The sequence below is a fragment of the Electrona antarctica genome, assembly GCF_951216825.1.
Source record: "Electrona antarctica genome assembly, chromosome: 6".
NCBI classification, from domain to species: domain Eukaryota; kingdom Metazoa; phylum Chordata; class Actinopteri; order Myctophiformes; family Myctophidae; genus Electrona; species Electrona antarctica.
In genome coordinates, this window is record NC_136811.1 from 37643604 (window position 1) to 37668367 (window position 24764).

Sequence of the window (24764 nt, forward strand, 5' to 3'; positions counted from 1 at the left end):
TTTTATAAAATCTTGTTTGATTTCTTTCCAATCTCATTTCATGTTATTATTTTTGCTAACCCTGCAAAGGCCATTGATATTTATCAATTAATATATTTGAATATATTTCTATATTATTTATTATTGTATTATTTTATATATTTATCTGGCATTAACTGTAATGCTAACATTCCCCGACAAGGCTGGCTAAGTCATTTAATTTGTCCCCTAAAGGTAGGGCAACAAATATGGGACAACTTCAGATATTATCCTATCTAGATAAAAATATCCATTGATTGAAAAAAAAAAAAAGACTTATAAGCTGAATGGAATTGCACAGTAATGACACCATGAGTGGAGGGTATCAGGTACGGTCGCCCCTAAACCATCTCACCCCTCGATGTTTTCCGCCGACCGCTCGGTGCCGCGGTTCTTGTATTCTTTATTTTGTTTTACTGGGGTTAAGTTTAGGTATAGGGTTAGTTTAGGCATAGTTTTACTGAGGCTAAGGTTAGGAATAAGGTTAGGTTAACCGTTTAAGCATCATTTACTTAGGTTACTTTAGGAATACCAGGCTGTGCAGTTCCGCCGGCTGTACGCCCGGGGTGAGTTGGTAAAGGGGTGACTCGTCTGGAAGTAGTTCGTTATACATACTGTATTGTCTTGGTACAATATTGGCCAATTAAAGAATGTAGGCTACATTGCAAATGTCTAGCTTTCCAAAATGTATATAACATTTATTGCTTATAAGAATCAATGCCAATAGAACATTGGTAATGTTTTTTCCCCCCCACATAATTTCCATCATTTTAATTTGAATGTTGCCCGTCTTTATTTTTTCTGTAGATCTATTGACGTATAACCTCAGAGTAGGGGCAGGGCACCAGCCTCGCATGACATGGTGCAATGTTAGCGGCATTGATTGTGCCCCTACTGCCACCGCCCTGAACAGTTTATGTGTCATGACATGGTGCAAAGTTAACAGCATTGATTGTGCCCCTACTGCCACCGTCCTGAACAGTTTATGTGGGACATTCCGTTATTTCCAAAATGCATCAATATAGCCCTAGTCAGCCTAGTGCACTGGTGGGGACCTGAGAGCACTCCTCTGAGGTCTTTGTGAGGCCCAGGTCTGTGTCAGTCACAACCACAAACTATTGAAGCCATTTAAAGGCACATGGAATATTAAAACCCTGTTTGGTGGTCATTGTCATGTGTTTCACAAGATAATTTGTACCCAATGTGGTGGGGAAAACTTGGTTCTGCAACAAACTGCGACATTTGTAGCATGCATGTTGGGGTGTAGTTTGTCTCTGTGTTGTTTAGAGCCCTCCCAATTTGGGGTAGATCAGCCACTGCTTTGATGATTTGGGGCATTTTTTGTAAAAATGATCAATGACCATGATCAATGATAAATGATAAAAAGTGTGTTAGAATAAAATGTTAAAAGGCAGTTCAAATCTTGTTTGGCCATACAGGCATGGCTTATGGGAAGTTGTGTCATGATCCAAGGAAACAGGGTATAAAGTATATGTATACACACTGGGTGTGTTTATTTTGTGCTATTAATTTGCATTAATTAAAACTGCGTAATGTGTAATGAGTATTTCCACACATCATAAAATATTATGCAGTGTGTTTGTCTGTACAGCTAATCTTGGACAACACTGGACTGATAGGCATGAAACTTTGCATCCATACTCCCAGTAGGCCAAAGAATAACTGCCACCCCCAACACAAACAGAATCGAATGGGGGATGCAGTTATTTGTATCCCGGGCATAGAGTTGCATTATTCATCCATCGTCTATCCATCTTCAACAGCTTATCTTGAGTTGGGTCGCGGGGCAACAGTTTCAGCAGAGACCTCCTTTCCAAAGCAACATTATCCGATTCCTCCTGGGGAACCCTACCTCCCCTTTCCAAATGCATAGGAGCGATCGGCTGATTACCAATCCCAAAAGTTCTCCACAGGAAACACATTTTTTTAAAGTAAATTTGTAACAGTTCAAAACCTGATAAGGAGACTTGTGACCCAGAGACTAAAATGGCAGTGCAGCTTGAACCCTATAAACCCCCATGCCCCCCCCCCCCCCCCCCCCTGCCAACCAATATTACACTTTGCTGTGATTCGTCACGCTCTATATCTCTAATGTAATATATAATCTAGGCTATTCATAGACTGCTAGCATTATACTCATGTGTATAATGCACGTGTCACAGTGTCCCTCTCCAGGCGCTGTTAAAAATAGTAGCCCGCCGCTCCTAATTGAGGTGGGGATTGGGAAATGCAGAAGATGAATTTCAGATAAGTGCAAATGTACTTGGCACATGATGCACCAACTAAAGGGACACAATAATACATTTTGATCTTGCTCCCAGACAATAGAAGGGTTGCCAACGTCTAGCTCTGGCTGTCTGACATAAATACACAGACTTCATTTAATCAACTATCACCAGGCATGACATGTACTGAAGATATGGTGGCATCTGTATTCTGATTCTGTAGATGCCAACAAGCAGTTAGCAAGCAAACTGGCAAGCAACGGGGATTTATCTCTTGTAAATGGGATAAAATATTGTGTCAGTGTAATTAAATCTACAGTGGAGCAGCAGAGTATGAAATCGGGCATGACTCATTGATTGCCACACAAGAGTAGAAAACTATTGATCACAAAAGGCCTGTGGGATGAGTGGCTATCATAGCATCAGTGATGGGGAGATTCTAACCATAGTATCCGTTTTCAATCCCCCACATCTGTATACATTAAAAGAGGTAACTCATTATCAGCAGCACAATTCATTGTTAATGCATCTTTATCTTGTAGGGTAGACAAAGTAAAAATAGAAAATGCACACACTCTGGTGGCCCACTGGACGAGTGCAATGCAATTCAGTGTAGTTATGGCAAAGGCTAGCATTTCGTCTGATATTCCTGTTAGTTGGAAAATCCTACACTATAAGCATACGGGACTTTGACTGTGCCGATGTGTGCCGTGCATGCTAGAGGTGGAAATCCACATTACAACCTAATTACCATGAGGCTATGGTTTAAATGTATTGATGGAGCTGCAGGTATTGACTTTCTCTTGTCAGTGTAGTGTTGGCACTCTTCCCTCTACTGCTCAGTTGTCCCCATTCTGTTTCTGGCAACAACGGAGAGAGGCGGGTCATTGAGGTTCAGGTGATGTGCAGGGACAAAAGTTGGAGGGCGGCAACGATTTTGGAACATTTTGGTGATCACGTCACGGCTGTATGACCAAAGGAGATTTGAATCACCGGCAGTCCATCCACGCTGCTGCAAGGTAAATGGAAATTAATACTTCATTGATTGATATTTCATTATTTATAATGTTGCCTGCCAGGGCAATGGTTTTATTAGGGCAAAGCAGCGGCAGTGATGAGGTGTTCATGGGGAACCACTGGTCATCACTGGATTTAAACTATGGCTGTGACCTTTGCTTACATTTTCATACTTTATTTGCAAACATCATGCTCAGGACGCAGAGAACATTTACATTAAGTGTCCTAACTAATGTTTTATTGTTCCTGATGAGAGGTAAGTTAGATACATTCCATATACACAAAAGCTTCATGTTTATGGATTTTAAATTTTACTACATTTTGTGTTGTTTATTAGTTAACTTTACCAGCTACTGTTACTTTGTACTTCCTTTTTTCAACTCTGTTTTTCTTTTCTTACTTTTCCATAAAAGATCAGACCAAGCTTTCATACATGAACAAAATATGCTTGCATGTTTTAACCACGTGCTTGAGACAACTCAGGATTATGGAAACAATCTGTTTCTTAATATCACATTAATAACTTCATATTTCTTTTCCTTTCTGCCAGCCACAACAATGGCCGCGTGAAGATGGGTGACTGGAACTTCCTCGGGGGGATATTAGAGGAGGTGCACATCCATTCCACCATGGTGGGTAAAATATGGTTAACAATACTCTTCATCTTCCGCATGCTGGTCCTGGGGGTGGCCGCAGAGGACGTGTGGAATGATGAGCAGGCCGACTTCATCTGCAACACAGAGCAGCCTGGGTGCCGCAATGTGTGCTATGACCTGGCATTCCCCATCTCGCTCATCCGGTACTGGGTGCTGCAGGTCATCTTTGTGTCCTCTCCCTCACTGGTTTATATGGGCCATGCACTGTACCGGCTCCGGGCCATGGAGAAGGCGCGGCAGAAGAAGAAGGTACTACTGCGGCGAGAGCTGGAGCTGGTGCACGTTGAGCTGGCTGAGGCGAGGAGGAGGATTGAGCGGGAAATGAAGCAGGTTGACCAGGCTAAGCTGAACAAAGCTCCCCTAAGGGGCTCCCTGCTGAGGACCTATGTGGCTCACATCTTCACACGCTCTGCCGTGGAAGTGGCATTTATGATGGGCCAGTACCTCCTCTATGGCTTCCAACTCTACCCGCTCTTCAAGTGTGAGCGGGAGCCCTGTCCCAATGCGGTGGACTGCTACATCTCCAGGCCCACGGAAAAAAGTGTTTTCATGGTGTTCATGCAGTGCATCGCTGGAGTTTCCCTCTTCCTAAACATCTTGGAGATCATGCACCTGGGCTACAAGAACATTAAAAAGGGCATCATGGACTACTACCCCCACCTACGAGAGGAAAGAGATGAGCTTGACGACTACTATGCCAACAAGCTCAAAAAAGAATCTGTGGTGCAACTGGGCATCGGCACAACCCGGAAGGCAACGATTGCCTCCGCACCCAGTGGCTACAACCTCTTGATGGAGAGGGCGCATGAAGTGAATGTGTACCCAAATCTTATTAATCCTCAACAGGTCTTAGATGCTATGGATGCAGCTCACAGTCCCATGGAGCGCAACTGCAACTCCAACAACACTAGTAGTAGTGAGCCCCGCTCACCTCCTTGTGACTCAAAGAGCCCTCCCAAGCAGTTGGAGGCAGAAGACTTCCCACACCTCCCCCTGCGCAGCGAGGAGGGTAACAAGGTGGATGACAGAGGGAGCCTAGACTCACCAAAACCACCAAAAGATGCATCTTATGCCTCCTCTTGTCCTACACTGCCGGTATGTGCGGTGAGGAAACCATGGAGGGGACATGGCTCTTCCAATTGCTCCACAGTATTGGAGGGCAAGAGCTCGGACACAGATTCGTATGGGTGCATAAAAGCCAGTGGATACCCTGCTGGTCGCAGCCAGTCCAAATCAGCTGCCAAACATCAAAGTGAGCCCTCCTCCCCAGAGCCACTGGATAATTCTAGCTCAGGATCAAGGCATAGCCCAAGACCACCCTCTTCCAACTGTGAAACATCCATGGCAAGTATCCCAAGCAGCAGACGAGCCACAGATTTGCAAATTTGAATACTGATGGCAGATCTTTTGACTTATAGGATTACATTGTTGCTTCATAGAAACATATGCAACATGACTTGGTTGTTTACTATATTACAATTTTCACTTTTTAGTTCAACAGCACCTGGATGCTTCACTTCCCCTTATTGGTGACAGGTCATGGGTTCAGACATTTGGAGTACAGTACACTCATGACATCATATATAAACATATAAAACGGATTAAAGCATAGCAGTTTACTGGATGTTTTAATTGCATATAGCAATGCAAACCTGTACAGTGTACATACAGTATAAATGTGGGACAATGGAGGTGAACTATGTATATTTTGTATGCTTTACTTTTGCTTTTATTTTGTAATAAACTTTTATATTGTGACTGACAAGTCATTACCTTTCTTTTGTATGTTAACTACAATGAAGTTGTTTCCCTGTCTTGTTTGTTTTTAATCACCCATTTCCAACTTAGTAGTTTATGTACTGGCTCTATCTCTCAGAGCAGGGCTATGGACAGTTCAGTAACAAGCACGACTTCAAACTTTTTAATACAAAAACAAAGGCTTCGATTTCAATGAGTTAGAATAGCTTTGAATTCCCATCTATTGGTAGGCAATGAATTGCCAATGGCAATGCACTGGTAGGCTTCTGAACTGTCCACAGCCAACCAATGACAAGTTATGAATTATATGAAGGCATGTTTTCGTTTAAATCTATAAATGTGATGAGTGTCTATAGTATTGTATAGCAGCTATTAGAGCTCTAGAAAGCCATTGGCAATGAACTGTTCTCTCAACATCACAAGAATGTTTGCCCAATTAACATCACAAGAATGTTTGCCCAATTAAAATTCAAGTTTAAAAAAAAAAAAAAAGAAAAATAAATTGTCAAGGAGGGATTATAGTAAAAGTTATACTCAAAGAATGACCAAAACAACATTTTTACCCATTTATTGTCTTGGCAATATCAGACATGAATGTTTTGATTCAGCCCCATATACTATGTCTTAACCATAGTATCTGTCTTCAACAGCGTTCGTCATGCAAAGAAAAGCCTCAAAACACAACTTGTTTTTTTTATAAATTATATACAAAATAAGTTAAATCCTAAGAAGAGGTATATAAAAAAAACCATAGCACTCAGCATGAAACTAAACTGAGGAACATGAACAAAAACTACAACAAAGCGAAGACTGTCTGCGGTCATTCTGCGGCTCCATCCTCTGATTTTGGTTCGTAGCGCTGAAGCTAGGGAAACGGGAATAAAGTAAAATGTTAGGACCTGGTATTGAGATGTCACTTGAAATTATGTACAACTTTTTAAGATACAGTGCCATATAGCTGCTGTCGGGTAGAAACCTTGTTTTCTTTTTTTGGAAATGAATGCGGAGTCTCATGCTCAACTCATACGTCATTGTACACTTGGTTGCATGCTGAAAATAGCAGATCTACAAGCTCACAACGGGTCATGCTGCGATGCATTGTGAGCTTGTAGATCGGCTATTTTCAGCATATGTAAAATCAGTCATTACGGCGGCATCAAGGCCCACCAAAATACATTTTAGTCGACTAGTTTGTCGACTAAATATCATAAGATTTTAGTCGAATAAATCTTCAGTTGATTTACTCGACTAAAATCTTATGATATTTAGTCGACTAAAACTAGACTCCAGGTGACGAAAATGTGACTGAAACTAAATAAACTATTGAAGAGACTGACTAAAACTAAAATTAGCTGCCAAAAACACTGCTGTGGTGAGAGTACTGCTCTGGTTTTGGTGAATATTAAGTAGCTCCGGTCATTTTGTGGGGGGCACTGGGACACGTATTAAAAGTAAATTAATCCACGAAACTAACGTTGTATTTGTATTGTTGACCCATTTCTAAAATATTAGCGCAACTTTCGTTCAACTTTGACCACTCTATCACATGGAACTATTTTTTGGGCGTAGTGATGGACACAAAAAACATAGTTCCGTGTGATAGCGGGGTAAAAAATGAACGAAAGTCGCACTATATGGTAGAAATAGGTCAACAATACAAATGACGCTAGTTTGGTGAATTAATTTACTTTTAATGCATGGCCCCCTGTGCACCCAACAAAATGATTTGGTACTATGGTTTTGGTAATATTTTACCAAAACCAGAGAACTCCTGAACAGGGCGTTGCTGAAAATGACCACTTTTGCTCAGCTACTACCCTGGGTAAATAAAGGGGGGGGGGGGGGGGGGGAAGAAAGTGTCTTTCCATCCGACAGCAATGATATCTTTGTGAAATAAAAAGGCATACCCTTGTCTTGAGCTCTTGGTTTTCCTCAACCAGAAGTGCACACCTTTGCCTCAACTCGTTTACTTCCAGCTGAAGAGCTTCAGTGTCTTCACAATCCTGACCGGCTATACCGAGACGCTGCTTCAGAAACCTGGGGGAGAGCTGGTTAAAGAATATTTAACCAGGTTGAAGAAGTGCAATTTGCAATAACCATTCCCATCACAAACACAAACTGAATATGAATGTCAATGACAGGCCTTAGCTAGAATACAACTTTTACAATATGAATGTACAATGACAGCTAGAATACAATAGACCTCCCAAGGCACTTTCTGCTCTAACAGGCATTGGGTGGGAGCTGGGTGTGACAAGATTTAGAAAGGATACTCCATTGCATTGGTTGGCTTCTCGTTCTGTTCATACAGTGCCACCATCACTGAAGGAGCAGGAAAAAGGAGGGGGGAGACAACTTTCAAACAAGTCTCAAAAACATTTAGTTAGGTTTACATCGGTATTGTACTAGTCTTCTACAGACTACAAGAAAATGCAGAATGAGTAGCCTGAATTTTACCTGTAGACTACACTATACCTAGTGCAAGTTCAGGCTACTCATTCAGCAGAATGCAATTCGTAGAGCATGCCAAAATGGTAAGATACTCTTCTTCAAACTAACTGGACTTCCATACCACTAGTAAGAGTATCCATAACGCCTGCTTTCTCCAAATATCTCCGGAACTGTTCCCTTTTAGAGTCAGAAGCCTGTGGGAAGAAAACAAAACCAGTGATTCAAACCACCAACTGTAACAAAGTTTACTACTTAACAGAAATACTCTAGTGACAGTATAAATCCACTTTACAATGTGTCGAATCGTGTGTGCTGTGTGGTAGTTTCAATTTTAGAGAACCAATGGATCAGATTTATTAAAAACATAAGCAAACAACTAAATAAGAACATTTTACCAAGTTCATAGTTTGTTGTAATTATTTTAGTTGTTTTCAGTGCTAAGAAAAAGCCATGGCTATAGACATTAAAGCCACGAGGCTGCAGGTGATACAGGTGACAGGTTGCAATTAGGAAACGTTAGCATTAGCTCGCATGTGAGATTAACATGTGATTTGAGTTGAGGTTAAAATAGTTACGTTATTATCAACAAAACAGAAAAGTACTTACTCTATAATGTGCCATAATGGTGTCGAGTTTATGTCTTTACCAGCAATAGTTACGGTTAAAAACCAACTCCTTAGCAACACTCAACAGCTGCGTCCAAATGTATAAATTGAACAAAGTGTCGCCAGATGGATGTAGTTGTAGTTTATTTATCGTCTCTCTTCCTCCTTCTCCCTTGCTTCTCCCTCCCAGCTGCGTCAAGTCTTCAATAACAAGCCACCACTACACCGGGAATAGACATCCTCTGTTTTCAAAACAAAAGCTCCGAAACAAACTATGGCTTTAATATTGCATTATGTAAGGAAGGGCTAAGCTTTTATTTTTTAAAGCGAAATCGATCAATTTCCAGTGGAACTGTTTCTTATTGTGAAACAACACATAGCTGGCATGGCGCAACTTAGGTCCCTCTTTTCGCTCTATAGTCTCAAATATGTTTGGAAAACTTGGAACAAGCTAATTCATTTGACTGTAAATCACTGTGTTTGTTATTTAGGCGACTCCCCCTCTCCCTCCTACGAGCAAAACAAGCAAAACTAGTCTGAGTAGTACTAGTCAGGTGACAGTGAAAAGCCCAAGTAGAGTGGCAGCCAAACCGTCCAATCATTATACGCGGTGTAATCGGCATGTCCAATCAATCGCAGAGGGTGGGATCACTAGCTTTTTTTTCCCACACAGGGAAGGAAGCCCAGCAAGGGAAACGTGTGACCACTACGCTGTGTTTCTGCGACTAGCATAGACATTACTGATAAACTGGATTCTTTGTTGAATTCTTGGTGCCAAACTGTGTTTTTTGGCATAAAGGCACAGCCGTGTGAGACAACGAGTGAGGGGGGGACAGGGGAAAGAAGCGGCCGTCGTTAGGTCAAAATGTCGATTCAGTACGAGGTGGAACCGCTGGCTGACAGCTACGGGGTTGCGGACTCGTTCCCCAAAGATTTTGGCTATGGAGAAGAAGAGGCCGACATAGAAGACAGCCCGTCGCCCTCTGACAGCAAGCCGAGAATTCTGTTGATGGGTTTGCGAAGAAGTGGCAAATCGTCCATACAGAAGGTGGGGACAAATGTTAGGGGGACCACCAGCTGTACGCTACATTCTGGGCGAGAGACAGTAGCTGCGCCTTCCTCGTCAGGTTCATGCAAGTGATGTTAGCTAGCTTGGCTAGCTGCTACTTTGTAATTTTATCTATATAAGTTAGTCGTTAAAACAGGAAACGTGGGCATGTATGTTGTTAACTTGGCCTGTGACTGCAAACAATATTACACTTTACGTGCGTGGTTGCCGGGTAGTTATCTTGCAACTTTAGCTCATATGTTTTGATAATCATGAATGATTAACTTGGTGACAGATGCTCCCAGTCAGTGCATCTAGTGATTTCCTAGCCTAGGTGGGTATATGTCACCTGGGCTGTGTGGAGAATAACTTGCCTGCTATTTCTTAAAAACAATGAAGGCTTGCTCTCTCTCAACAACTCAATTATTGCTCTCTCATGACAAGCCGACACGACTTCTCATTCTGCAAATCATAATATTTTGGATGTACGCCATGGTCACTATAAACTACTACAGTTATTTGGACGCTATTTACACAGCGCCATATCATTATTTCGGTTACCTTTACTACTCGTAAAATGTTAGCCTGATCCTCAAAACTGATATTTATAACCCCAGTTTGGCCAATTTTAGACTGGCACTGGAGTTGAATAATTGATCATGAGCAGCAGTTGTGTTATTATGGGAGATAATTTATTATTCATGTTAGACTGTACAGAGGACAGTGTTTCACCTTGAGATAAAAGAAGGAAATGGTAAGGTGTCACATACTAGGCTGACAACAAAGGCATGTCTCCAAATATTGTCTAGTTACAGACACTCACTCACACTCGAAACAAATGTGTAAATCCTTTGGTCCTTTACCCCAATTCTCCTGTAAGCTTCAAGAATGCACTGCCAGACAGAAAAACATGTGATTTGGCTTTCTGCTGTATCAGTCGATGGTGATCCCAGTGGGATGGAAGTGTCTGCCTTGCTGCTTCAAACAACAATCTAGAACACTGGTTTTATGTATCACCAGAGACATTTAATTTATCTAATTTTGGTCAGAAAATGTACAATATGATATCATGCATTACAGCATGTGACATGTCAAACTAGGGGGTTTTCATGAAAACTCCCTAGTTTGACATGTCACATGCTACTTAAAGCATAAGGAAAGTTTGACATTTTTACCTTGTATAGAATGTTAATGGTATGGTTACATATAAAGCTCTATTAAAAAAAAAAAAGCTCAATACTGACACCCCGTTAGCAAGTGGATTCATGAATGTAATATAGACATTATTTTAGGCCAATAAAAAAGACTACGGTATATACCAAATTTACACTTTAAACAAAAGAAGCCTGACTGCCGGACTAAGGATAAACTTAGGAGTTAGGACATGCGCGTAACATTTTTAGACAGGGGTCAAACTGCTGCTTAAATCAGGCTTAAATTGCTTATTTAGTCAGCCAGTCAACCCCGTCTGCATGCACAGTACTGCTTCCGTAAGATTGTATTGGGAAAACATGGTATACTTTTACTTTTTGGAAAAGGGTTTTCGCCCACTCTGTTTTTGGACGGCTCAACCCCCTTAATGACGATGCAGGGATACCTCTATACGGAACCTCTTCTCGGAGTTAAGAGCGTAGAGTGAGGTTCCAAACGCGTCTAGCTCATTCCCTAAGTTCTGTATGTGAGGTCTTTATCTGTGTCAGTATGCAGTAGCACCGCCACTGTCAAGCTGTACATTTTGTCCATACAGTTGCTATTTTTCTATGCCACATTTTGACCATGTGCCATATTCTTTTTGTAGGTGGTGTTCCACAAAATGTCTCCGAATGAGACCTTGTTCCTGGAGAGCACAAACAAGATCTACAAGGACGACATCTCCAGCAGCTCATTTGTCAACTTCCAAATCTGGGACTTCCCTGGCCAGGTGGACTTCTTTGATCCCACATTCGACTATGAGATGATCTTCAGAGGGACGGGGGCCTTGATATTTGTCATTGATGCTCAGGTGAAGGAAGATCCCAATTGAGTGATTGAGCCTATGGAAACTCACTCACAAGCCAGTGCACTACTCCTCGTGTGGACCTCACACCTAGATTTCAGTTCAAACCACCTATCTTTGTGGTGTCACCGACACCGTGTGTCATGTTTTCCAATTTCCATGTCATAATGTAACCATATTGGTATATCCGACTTGTTGTCTCCAGCACACTAAATGCTGAAAGTGGCTAAATTGTTCATGCTAAAGAATCACTCTTACATTAGGAATTAGGTGATATTCACTATGGTAAATCTATATAGTGGTCCTTTTTGGCCTCAACTAACCCAATAGTGTTGAAGAAGAGCTAAAGCTAACAGGACTGACCTTATACCACCTATTTTCTACAGAGACCACATGCATTACATAAAATGCTGATGTGATTGGAAGGCTTATTAGTAATCAGAGAATTACTGTCAATTTGTTGCAGTCATTGGTCACAGGGTGTTTTTCTGCATTTCTTTTTTTGCTGTGACATTGTGGGTGATAGTGGAGTAATTGATTCCCTCATAACTGGTTTGACATAACTACGGATGTGAATGTTAAGCCTGTTGCAGTTATTGTGCACACAATCCTCATGAGAAATAGTCACTTTGGCATGGTTTGTAGTGTGGTGGAGTAATTCTGTCTAGAATGTTGGCTGTTTTCAAATATGTGTTAAGGAGTTGTTCTCCAACCTCCTTAAGCACCAGATCACAGATTGTGCATGACTGCAGTAGTTTGTAACAGTTTGAATGCTATACATATAAAACTACCTGATTGTAAATGTGCTACCATTATAGACACTACTACAGCTACTACTACTATTGTGCGGAGCTTCCCTTTATTTTTTTCATTATCCCTTTGTGACTCCAGCACCTCACCTTATGTTCTTTCAGCAGTGGTTCTTTTTATATTTTTACATTCTTTTGCATAATTCAAATATTAATTGAATTAGGTAGGTAGGCAGGTTTTGTCTAGAAAATCATCACTACAACAATGCCACCATACAATACCTCAATGCTTACAGGCTGAAAATCCAAAGTTATTATATACAATACTACATGACAATGACATGTAGTTCTTACAATATATTTTATTGGCAAAAATAAAGAAAGATATGAAAGTAATTTGATTTGCAACTCAATGTATTATCTCAGTAGAGATTATCCTTGTTTCACTGATGAAAACTTGTGTTTATGATTTCTATATGCCATTTCCTCTCCCAGGATGACTACGTGGAGGCATTGGGCAGGCTCCACCTCACTGTCTCACGGGCCTACAGGGTGAACCCAGACATCAACTTTGAGGTATTCATTCACAAAGTGGATGGCCTCTCAGATGACCACAAGATAGAGACACAGAGAGACATCCACCAGAGAGCCAACGACGATCTGGCAGATGCTACCTTAGAGAAACTACACCTCAGGTACATAGAAATAGACCTGTCACAATTATTACACACTTGCCTAATCACAATTATTTGAGATAATCACAATTATCACTTCTTCATTTAGTCATGTCCACTCCACCCACCAGAAAAACGTTCCACATGCATGTTGCCATTGTCATGCTGTACATACAGTAGGTAGAATATGGTGACTGATATGCATACCACCTTTAGACAAAGCTGCTTGACTTCTTTACCTTTTTGCTTGTTTACGTCCCAGTCACTGATCATTACATTCCTATGCAAAATATAAGTAAATGTAAACATCCTCAGGCTCTGACTACTAACCTTAAACTTAGTGGCTTCCGCAGACTGTAAATATAATTTTTATTATGTAAGTACTGTGCTGAATGAAAGTGGAACGTAACACAATACATACAAAATTTATTTTGTATGTATGGTAGGCCAAAGCTGTGAAGAAGCAATATGGAATGCATTGATACTGGCATGGTCCTTTAATAATTTGTACTGTCAATGTGTGTGAGTCTGTGAGACATGTTGCATTGCTCTGCGGGGTTCACCACATGGTTGGAATACTCTTAAGGAATTGCTGTGAGATTCCTCATTGTGTTCCTAATGAAGAATCCCCATGCCATGTGATCCAGATACCAGGCATTTTGTGGTCAGTCTTTGTTGTTCAGGCATTCATTAATTTTGCCACCTATTGTGCTGTTTATTTTATTTTTGTCCTGGTGTTGTCACGGTGTGGGCATCTTATAGAGCAGGGTTTCTCAAAGTGGGTGCTGTGGCGCATGTCCAGACGTGCCGCAGAATACTTTGATAATAGTTGGAATTTATCTAAATCATTTGAGTTTAACCCTTTTATATTTAGTAAAACGGACCTGATTTGCACTGTAGCCTACTTGGGCCGCTATCCCCCTGTGTCACAGTAATTATTTCTATTGAAAATCCCATAGGGTCCTCTTAGATTGCTTCATATAAATACGGTTCCAAAAATAAACAAATCAGCCCCACTATTTCACTTGGATATGAAGCATCGACGAATGGTGAAAAAGTACTAATTTGTTAAAGTAAGAAAATAAAAATTCTCCAAACACAGATGTTGTCAATTATAACACAACGACACAGAGTCACATACCTGACAGTAGTATGACACATGGTGTAATGTTAGATTAGCAGCGATGTAGAAATACATTTGGACATTAGGGGGTTGACAAAATATTGAAAACAAGCATTCTGCGTGTTGATATTAATCTTAATATCATGCTTGGTGGCTGTCTTTGTTGTTGACTTGACAAAGTGTTCCGGGATGCTCTCATAGTTGTAATGCTATGCTGATATTTATCATAGCATTAGCAGAGTTTACAGAGAGCCACACTGTTGGGTCTCCGTCTAAAATACACCCACATTTGATCGTGGATGAGGTTTCTTTTTAGCTGCAGCTTGTTCGCCGGGGAATGCATTCTTGGACCAGGCGCGGCCATCTTACTTCATTGTGATGCACGCTATGGAGCAGGGTCTTTGAGAAGGGTCAAGGGTCCCGTTGGTTGGGCAGACTGCCTTTCCAAGGCAATAGTATGCATGATTGTTTCCCACGATGAGGAGTTTTTGCTATCATATGTCTATTGTGATGCCCCCAGACTACCTAAAGTCCTAAACTGTACACCGTTGTTGTTCTCTGTTGGTGGTTTACTGTAGAGGATTGGAGAGTTGTGCTGGCATCCCCCAGCGTTATGTTTTATGCGAGGTTGGATTGCTGTTTTTTCTGGCCAGACAGCCAGATCAATCCCAGATTTATAGTGGTGCTAGGAGAGAGAGACTTGTTCCTCTGATGTGTTGCTCTTGTATGCTTTCTCTGCCATCTGTGCCCTGGAAGTCCATTTTGCCAAAGTTGCTGTCTCCCCTTGTGTTTCATCTCTTTCATACAATGTGTCTGCCCAAAGTTAAAACAACAAAACAGTATAGCAGTATCACATATGGAATTTTGCTGAAAGACAAAAAGAGCAACCCAAAACAAAACCTGACACTTCTCGTAATATGATTCCCCTATATTGTGCATGTCATAGGCAAAACTTGTCAGAAGTGACCAAACAAAAGTCAGAAATTGTGAAAATAGGCCGGCAGATCTACAATCTCACAAGCTTGTAGCTATCTTCACTATTCGTCATAGGGTAAAGTACATAGGGCTTATGTGGTTAAAGCCTTGTCCAAGCGAAATACAAATGTGCTGAAATGCTGACTGGAGAACCTCTGGACTGGAAGTTGCTGCCAGTCATGTGACGTTCATCAGTTTCTTTTAAATCTAAATATTTGAGGAACTGCAAAGGGTCTTATGACTGGATTTCCACTATCAGATGATTTAATGTCTGTTTCTTCTTTCTGCTTCCATTCAGCTTCTACTTAACAAGTATCTATGACCACTCCATTTTTGAGGCCTTCAGCAAAGTAGTCCAGAAACTCATCCCTCAGCTTCCCACACTGGAGAACCTTCTAAACATCTTCATCTCTGTGAGTAGGCCCTTAAGAGTAAAATTAACCTTCTTCATTATTAATCGTTAATCTTGAACAGCTTCCCTTCTATTTTTTTTCATAGGCATCACAGTAATGTGATAATTTAGTGTTAATATAACTCTGAAGAGTGTACCCTTAAGGGTCCATGTGGTCCCTCTTAAATTAACACAAATGAATTTACTGTGATAGTAGTTGTTTAACAATCATTTAATAATGGATGAGCTTTTGTAAATATAATATGGTAATTTCGATGAATCTGTGCAGAATTTACACGCACAGGGTTAGGCTTCTATGGGTATAGATTTTAAATTGTGTCTAGCAGATCGTGGCAAAACGGTACTTAGAAATAAGTCCGTCTTGGCTTTATGTTTTCTGGTGGGTGAAAAACTACAGTACATACCGGTGCTAGTCACTGACGTGTAACGCTAAGCTGACTTTGAAATACTTCCTTGCCCACATTTTCGGGTATCTATTGTGTTACCCTACCTATGAAACTTCTCCAAGCAACGAAGCTGAAAATTCTTTGCAGATGCTTATCAGGCTTATTGTGTCCAACTATATTATATCATACATACTCTTTTAAAACCAAATCCCTCTTTCCTTGTCTCACCTCTCCTCTTTCTGTATCATATCTGTCTTCTCTGGTCTTCTCTTTTAATCTCTCCGTCCTAGAATTCGGGGATAGAGAAGGCCTTTCTGTTTGATGTAGTCAGTAAGATATACATTGCAACAGACAGCTCTCCTGTAGACATGCAGTCCTATGAACTCTGCTGCGACATGATCGACGTTGTCATCGACGTGTCCTGCATCTATGGGTGAGTCTGCTCCTCTGAACATCTACATTGTTATAATTTCATTAGATAGCATTTTCATATGGGGACCAATATGACCAAAGCAGCCAGGATTTGCCTCATGAGAAAACACATTTTATTGAAACATCTTAAAGTATTAATATATCACAATTCAGATGTCTTTGAATATCTGACGTACACATTCTCACACTCTATGAGTTATGTTTAATACTTACTGCAGGAATTGTGCAATTGTCAATTTGCTGCCATGGGTGTTTACTTAAGTGATATCCCCTGTCTATGCAATTATTTTGCTTAATGTACCTCTCAGCTGAGCACACATGCGTGTGTGCTCACAGACACACATACACACAGACTACAGCAGGTGGGGATGGGTCTGACAGACAGAATTTTGTTTTTTAAGTGGAGGTTAGAGGTTGGAAATGTCGATGCATAGCGAACTAAGAAATTACAGTAAATCAAAATGGTGCTTCTTCCCAGATAGCGTTTTGATTTTGATTTTCTCAAGATACTGAGTTCAGGCTCAGCTCCAGGATGAAATGACTGTAAATGGCGAGGGGCACACATCATTTTATATATTGTAAAACATTATATACATGAAACTTAAACTTAGGGGGCAGAATTTGCAACTGAGGTTGCCAGGCCCCCTCTGGCATCCCTGTGGCGCCAAAAAATATTTGGTCATATGGCTGTGCATCCTAACTTTACATTCTAAAGAGCTTTATCGATTTGCATCTGGATGTAATGATAGTTGACTTGTCTGCCAGTCCTTTATAATATTAATAATTTATGTTAATCCCAGAATCCGTTTATTCTTTTTTAAAGCAAATAGATTTCCCTGGAATACATTAGAAAGTGTTACTGAGTAATGAAGCTTGAACAAATGAACATGATATGGTGTCTGTTGTCTCAGTCTGAAGGAGGATGGCAGTGGCAGTGCGTATGACAAGGAGTCCATGGCCATCATCAAGCTCAACAACACCACTGTGCTGTACCTGAAAGAGGTCACCAAGTTCTTGGCCCTCGTTTGCATCCTCCGAGAAGAAAGCTTTGAGCGCAAAGGTGAGTTATATATTTTCTTCGTCTTCTTCTTCTATTATAATTATTATACATTCCTTTCCAGAATATGGGTGCAAGTTAAACTGAAATCATATACTCAACCATGATATAATTGCGTACAATTGTACATATAACTTATAATGACTATGATCTTACCATTAAATAAAAACCACTTGGGACTTAATGTAAAAGGCGTAACGGTAGTCCTCAACAAAATCAATATTTTCCGTTGTCTTTCTATAAAGAGAAGAACAATCTGAGAGAGATGCTCCTTGTTGAGTGGGCCTGTGAGTTTTAAGTAGGTTTTAATCTCCTGAAGTGTTCAGGCTCAATACTGCCTATCAAATAAGTACTGTATTCACATTTAAAGGGGCTATGACACGGCCCGAATATATCATATATGATACTGTACATCACCAGTGGTGTCATGCTCGTAGAACGCAGTACCACACTGTGGTACCAGTAATCTTTTGACGTGCACACGCAGGGACGTGTCGTGCCGAATCAAATGGCTACTACTTCGCCTAACAACAGGACAGCTTTAACGGTTTACCTGAGCTCACGTAGCCTATACGGTAAGCATGCACACTTACAGCAGTAGGCTATGGCTCCAGTAGGCTACTGCTGCTGTAAGGTGTTCTGCACACAAGAAGAATGCCTCCTCCTCCATCAAAGAACAGATTCATTCGTCCAAAGCAAACTTTTTAGTTTCGCTAGTGTGCAGTAAAGATGTTTGTCTGACTATTTTAAGTCTACTTTTGTGTTTGTGTCTAAAACTCTCATACACTATTTAACAATAGGCTTAGGCTATATCAGCTGTTCTGTGTGCATGCCGTGATGCGCACATGCACACGCGTGCACGCGCGTACACATGACATCATTAAAACGCTGTGGTACCAGTAAAAAAAACACCATGACACCACTGTACATCACGTGGTCTCAGTGATAACAGTCTGAAAACTCTCGTATTCGCTACTCGTTAGCAATGTAAGGCATCAGACAGGCAGATCAGGCATCAGATTTGCCATCATAGTGGCTAAATATGACATTGGTCATGTGTGCCTTGTTCTCATTGTATTGTATCTTATTACCAAACACAATAATGCAAATGGCCATGCTGTGATGTACCCATTGTCCCCGAGTCTGGCCATTCACAAAGTTAACCAATTCCACTTTGGTTTAGTTATACAATTGTCTTGAAATTCAGTACGTGTTAAAACAAAATTTGGGACTATATGTGCCAAATCACTTTGAGGTTAGGGGCACTAAATGCCATTGTTGCCACGAAACGGATGACGTCATATCACCTTCATATAAGGTGCAGAGAATAGAAGGGATCGCTCAGTTCCCTCCTCGGCTCCTAAGAAGAAATACAGATCCTTAATCCATTGAGACCTGGAACGCATCCATGTCACGTTAGCGTTTAACCACATTAACCATTAACCCATTTTGGGGCGGGAACCCCTTTTGGTGTTTTAAACATTGTTATAATTTAGCTATTGAAAAATAGCAGATCTACAAGCTCATAGCGCGCCACCGAGTGGCGCGCTATGAACTTGTAGGTCTGCTATTTTTGAAAAATCGTTAAAATGTGCCTCAAATCTTTCCGAAAATTGTCATGATTTAGAAAACTTTTTTTTTTTAATTTCGACGTCAGGCCTGAATGGGTTAAGTCATAAGGCTTCCCCAAATAGGAGTCTCCATAGACTTCTCTGACGGTTCCCCACAAGTATAGGAGAATCTCCGTTATACCATTATTTTATTTTATCAATGTGTTCACTCCAATCTCATGACAATGACACAGACACATGGGATTTGTATACTTTAGGCAGGGGTGCATAACTATTTTCTACAATAACCAAGAATTGTTCATCTATTTTTGTTGCAATCAAACTCAATATGTTTATTCATGATAATTAGTTGACAATGAATTGGTTGACTGCCAACAACCATATTTTTAATTAACTCTTTGTGGTCCATTTTGTTTTAAAATACAAAAGAAATATCCTTTTTTGTCAGGGCTGGTATGGTAGACTTTAATGATTTAAAAGAAAGGGATAAAGTTACTGAAGTTAACAATCAAACAATAGCAATGCAAGTGAGAATTGTTTTGTCTTTATCACTCTGGTATTTTAATACAGAGGCTGGTGGCAAAGGTTTGAGAACCACTGTACTTGTCATATTCCAACACATGACATTTGTATATAGAGGGTATGCGCATGCTTAAAGTGAATGGCAAATCGAGTGGCAAAGCAACATGCAAAGTGAGTTTAACATTGTTTAACATTGTTTAATGCAATCAGATAGGACTTTTCTGTTTGGATGCATGGGTTGTCATGGGCAGAAAGTAGTTTTTTGCCACTCAGTAGACATTCCTGCATAACTTCCGGGTTTGATGATGATGTCATGCGCATACCCTCTTCATTCATTGCCTCTTCATAATTTAGTTTAGTACGAATATATTTTCATCATATTGTATCTATTTGTCTTCCTTGCCTGCATCCGTGACCCCACCCTGCCTCAGGCTTGATAGACTACAACTTCCACTGTTTCCGGAAGGCCATACACGAAGTGTTCGAAGTGGGCCTCCTTTCCACGCAGCGCCTGGCGAGCCCACAGCCACCTGGCACGCCCTGCACCAAGGCTGTGGCACTGAACGGCACACCGCGCAACACTGTCTAGACACACTGGGGAGAAGAAAGGGAGAGAGAGGGAGAGAGAGAGACTGAGAGTGGTTTGAGGAAAAGAAAGATGGGAGACAGGGGCTAGGGGAGCCTGCGGTTGAGAGACTAATGGATTGGGGCTCAGCAGCGCACCAATCACATTCCCTTGCTCCCAGCACCTTAAAAAAAATCACTGAGAGATGACTAGAGCTGAAAGTAGGAACAGTACTGGAGCACATGAGGCGGCAGTCCTCTCGAGCTAGGATGGAAGGGAAACTCAAAACGCTTGTTTTGGGGCGAATGCAAGGCGTTGAGGCACACTGTTCACGGCAAAGACAAAGTGAAAGTGTACCCTGACCCAGATACACCACAAAGATGGCAAAAGGTGTTCAGGACCTTTTCCTTGCTTTCCTATTGGCGTCCAGTGGAAGTGTGACGATGGCTATGTCCTTTAACTGCTGGTCCTAATTTGTGAATTACAGTATGAATGAAATTGGGTGGAAAAAAGAGAATCTTTATTGTAAACCCTGTACTTTGGACAAGCTACCTGTTTGGGGGCTCAATATAGTCATGTAACCACCCCCACGCTGTGCAAAGATGGTGGATGAGAAATGCTAGTCCAAGCCCCCACAGTTCAGAGATGGCCTTATGTAGATAAAGCTTGATTGATGCGCAAGCTTTTTCTCACTACTACTCACCTCACCTGAATGCTGCCCAAAACTCACCTCTAAAAGGGAAACACATGTTCCTAAAATGGAGTAAAGAGGGAATTACAGTGTCCACCGGTTCTTCTTGATGTGTGTATGTGTGTGTGTGTGTGTGTGTGTGCGTGTGTGCGTTCGCGCGCGTGCGTGTGTGTCTGTGCGCGACTGCGTGTGCACATCTGTAAAGGGAAGGAAAGGTTTTCATAATGAGCTCCATACAGAAGTGGTAACCATTACAGAGGTCTCACTTCATGCATTTATGCTATATTAGTACTGCAGTGATTCTTTCCTCAATGTTATACACTCAAAACAATTAAACAAACTAATGTCAAACCATTCCTTTTACTTTCCAGTGGCAGAAAAGAGAGCAAAAGTGTTGGCAATAGTTGAGTGGACAGTAAAAAAACACAATTAATTTATCTGTATCCACCGGCAAAGGATGTGTGTTGAAACGTTGTATGATGCAAATAAATATTAAAAATGGTTTTAGGTAATGAACAAAGAAAAAATACATTTAGAATCTTAAAGGAGACATTTATAAGTCAAAGTGCATAAAAAGGAAAAAATGAAATTCGAGAGATGAGTAAAGGCTTATTTCCTGCCAGCTTACAATAGTGTCATAGTCATGACTCATGAGAGAAATGGGTTCACTCCATTTGCTGGACTGAAAACTGATACACTGTCGGTGACGGTGCTGCATGCCGAAAATAGCCGATCTACAAGTTCACAGCGAGCCACGATGTGACACATTTTGGGAGCGTGACACTGTTGTATGATCGAGTATAAAGGAAGCATTAGAAATTGGGATATTACAAGGGCCTACATTCCTACTTTGGTTAAGAACCATTGAAGAGGGATGATGATGATAATGATTTGAATGAAGCACACATCTTCAGGCATTGTCTCAGTTGTGCCCAGAGTGATTCATTTAAATGTTTGCATTTCTCTAATCACAGGGATTCACAAGAATTTACAGCGCACATAGTGTCCAGTGCCCATTCCAAGCATGCACACGTCATCCAGTTGTATTGCTCTCAAATACAACTTTGTTCAATGTATTATTTAAGAGACGGCACAAAACTAAGGAATAAAAACGATTGATGGCATATGAAAAAAAATCCCTTAAAATACAATTATACATGCTTGCATGGTCCCAAATTCAACTGCATGTAGCAACAAAAGATACGAATAAAATATATGTATTTGTAAACTATTTACATGCCAGCATCTATCTGATTGGCCGTCCAACACGAGTCCAAGACTGTATCAGAGGTCTATTGTAGATCAGCTATTTTCATTTTTTCACAAGATTTTGAAAGATGCTGTGGTTAACTCTTGAAGGTGTTCAAATGGACCTGTAATGGCTCTTGAGTTAATTTTACACTTTGGGTTGTAACTTGAAGAAAGCAGGAGTGGACTTATGACAAACATCTAAAGGGAGTAAAGCTAGACCAAATTTAATTCTGATTGCCATTACAATAATACAAACATATTATTCCTATGCCTGTAGTTTAGGTCTTGTTTGATTTGGATCAGGATGCATATCTGCAGACTCAGGCTGGTTTCTTCTGAGACTTACTGTCAGTAACATGGGACAATGTAACACTTGCACATCAAAACCATGGTGGGTGGGTGGTTGGTTGGTTGGTTGATTGATGTATTAAGACGCTATACTGTGTGAAATAAAGGAACATTTTAATTTTGAATGGTTAATGATTGCAGTGACAGCATGCCAGGTCTGTCTGCCTTTCAGCATTCTTGATTGGCTCAAGATTTATGAGACCCAAAAATTCCGTTCATTGACGAACACAGAGTAGCTGTTTGAAACTTGCCAAACTGTTTTGTTTTCAAATGAATGTACTTCAGAATTTAAGGGCTAAATGTCATTGAGTGCTTGGTTATAAATTTGCATGCATGCCATTCCTTTTGTTGTACACAATTAAGATAGAAATTACCTGCATGAAGTTATTGAGAAATGAGACGTTTTCAAAATATTAGCGGCACCTTGAACATTCTTTCACTTACAGTATCTGCTGCAAGCCTTAAAATAAACACTAGATGGTGCCATAGGACTATAACAATGTTTTCTTCATAATGGGCCAAAATGGGGTATACATCTTTGCCTCTAACCTCCATTACTGTTTTAATACCTTGTTAAATTCACGGTAACCATGTGCTACTTGATGAACCTTTTATAAAGCATTTTACAGCCTGTTAAAGTTGGCCTATAAATGCCAGCAGCTAGCTACCATACCCAGGACCAGGAGTATCTTTGATTAGACCCACATACTCGGCATAACAATGGATTTCTCAGTAGTGACAAAACAGAGGGTTTCGCTTATCTGCAAAAAAAGTAAATGATAACAACTGCCTGTTGTTACGCATTAATATATGGAACACCATCTTGGTTTCATGTTTAGCCGTTACTAATTTGCCATAAAACACTATTTTCAACAATGGTACAATATGAAACCACACACACTCTTAATTGCCACTTGTCTAGAGTTTATTGTGATTCATGTGTCATTATAATGAGCGAGAAGGGAGGGGAAACATTCAGGAGAGCGCAAGGGGAAAAAAACTCGCCGGTTTAGTGCACAGAAAAGAAAAAAAAGCCTACTGAATAGCTTCGGTATGCAAGTTATTCACCAGTTAAGTTAAATAAGCCTCACAGCTACTGTCACGACCCATTATGTGGGGTGTAGGCAAGACGGCTAAACACCACTTCCACACAATTTAGATGCAATAAAATACTGACAGCTTTTTTATCCACTTCATTAAGCCCCTAATTTCTTATAAAAATCTCCTGCATTAATCCTGGCGATGGCTTCCCTGCGGTTCTTTAAGCTCTCTTCCAACCTTAGCCGCCTTGCTTTGATGCTTACTCAAATAGGCGCTAATTTGAGATAAATTATGCATCCGCATGTACCCATGCCAAGGAATATAAAGTGTGACACTCTGAAAGATGGTGAATTAAAGCAAAGTGTGATGTCTCTCGACAGAATATAATGGCAAGATAGGTTAGCCCTGTCAACCTGGCTGATCTGGAAGTCACTTCATACTCAGTGGAAGGAAGGAATGGGCCGGGGTCATTTTGGGAGGGTTTTCTGAAGGTCATTTGGGTACAGTGTAAAGTTTTGATTGCGAGACTTCATATCAAAAGCTGTGTTTGGTACAACAACCCATGGTGAATTTGCGTATACCTTGAAGCAACCACTTTAACTCAGAAACTATTCTCGACCTTAGTATTTGTTGTCCCATTTCCCAGTGGCAGTGTGCCAACCACATCAGTAATAGTTATGTGAATGTAGGATCTACTGTACTAGGGCTGGTTGATATGGACAAAAACAAATATCAGGATAGTTTTGACCAAATACTGTACCTCAATATCAATATTGTGACACATTTCTTTAAAATCTTTCAAAGATTTTCAAAAATAGCCGATCTACAAGATTAAAAGTGGGAAAAGACGACGCTTATCACAATATTATATCCAATAATACTAGACTATATCTAGTCTCATTACTCTCATATCATGATATTGATATATTATCGATATATTGCCCAGCTCCACACCCTACCACTGCACAAGCTGGGAAGCTCGTATCCAGCTTGAAAATATCAAGTGAAAATGTGTTTTTTATTTTTGTTTCGGAGAGTGGGAGGTCAGAAGGCAGAAAGGCAGGCGGGGGCAATCGTGTGCTACTGACACTCATCAAACACAGCAAAATCCTCAGCAATTTAACTCACAGAGTTACTGTAGTACATACAATTGGGTCGTCCGTCATCTTTTC

General features: G+C 40.7%; 3 protein-coding genes across 3 annotated transcripts; 2 read left to right on the forward strand and 1 right to left on the reverse strand.

Moving 5' to 3' along the window:
• Positions 1-3233: 3233 nt before the first annotated feature.
• On the forward strand, positions 3234-5326 carry gja9a (gap junction protein alpha 9a; the record flags this gene model as incomplete). The annotated part of the gene is made up of 2 exons (XM_079504698.1): positions 3234-3283; positions 3832-5326. 2 exons carry the CDS (start codon positions 3234-3236, stop codon positions 5324-5326), a joined length of 1545 nt encoding a protein of 514 aa, XP_079360824.1.
• Positions 5327-6247: 921 nt separating this feature from the next.
• Positions 6248-8929, reverse strand: LOC306925437 (c-Myc-binding protein-like). The gene is made up of 5 exons (XM_079504250.1): positions 8753-8929; positions 8268-8340; positions 7969-8017; positions 7603-7732; positions 6248-6560 (listed from the first exon to the last, which is right to left on the reverse strand). The coding sequence occupies exons 1-5, from the start codon at positions 8765-8767 to the stop codon at positions 6516-6518; spliced, it is 312 nt and encodes a 103-aa protein (XP_079360376.1). The 5' UTR covers positions 8768-8929; the 3' UTR covers positions 6248-6515.
• Positions 8930-9353: 424 nt separating this feature from the next.
• rragca (Ras-related GTP binding Ca) lies at positions 9354-22890 on the forward strand. The gene is made up of 7 exons (XM_079504249.1): positions 9354-9799; positions 11598-11801; positions 13040-13239; positions 15615-15729; positions 16405-16547; positions 17458-17606; positions 20128-22890. The coding sequence occupies exons 1-7, from the start codon at positions 9617-9619 to the stop codon at positions 20283-20285; spliced, it is 1152 nt and encodes a 383-aa protein (XP_079360375.1). The 5' UTR covers positions 9354-9616; the 3' UTR covers positions 20286-22890.
• Positions 22891-24764: the final 1874 nt, after the last annotated feature.

Coding starts and splice junctions, on each gene's coding strand:
- LOC306925437 (XM_079504250.1), bottom strand. Junction 7,733..7,968: donor AAGCCAACCAATGCAATGGA/GTATCCTTTCTA, acceptor GCTCTCCCCCAG/GTTTCTGAAGCAGCGTCTCG. Junction 6,561..7,602: donor ACCAAGAGCTCAAGACAAGG/GTATGCCTTTTT, acceptor CCGTTTCCCTAG/CTTCAGCGCTACGAACCAAA.
- rragca (XM_079504249.1), top strand. CDS start 9,617: ATGTCGATTCAGTACGAGGTGGAACCGCTGGCTGACAGCTACGGGGTT. Junction 16,548..17,457: donor GACGTGTCCTGCATCTATGG/GTGAGTCTGCTC, acceptor CTGTTGTCTCAG/TCTGAAGGAGGATGGCAGTG. Junction 17,607..20,127: donor AGAAAGCTTTGAGCGCAAAG/GTGAGTTATATA, acceptor ACCCTGCCTCAG/GCTTGATAGACTACAACTTC.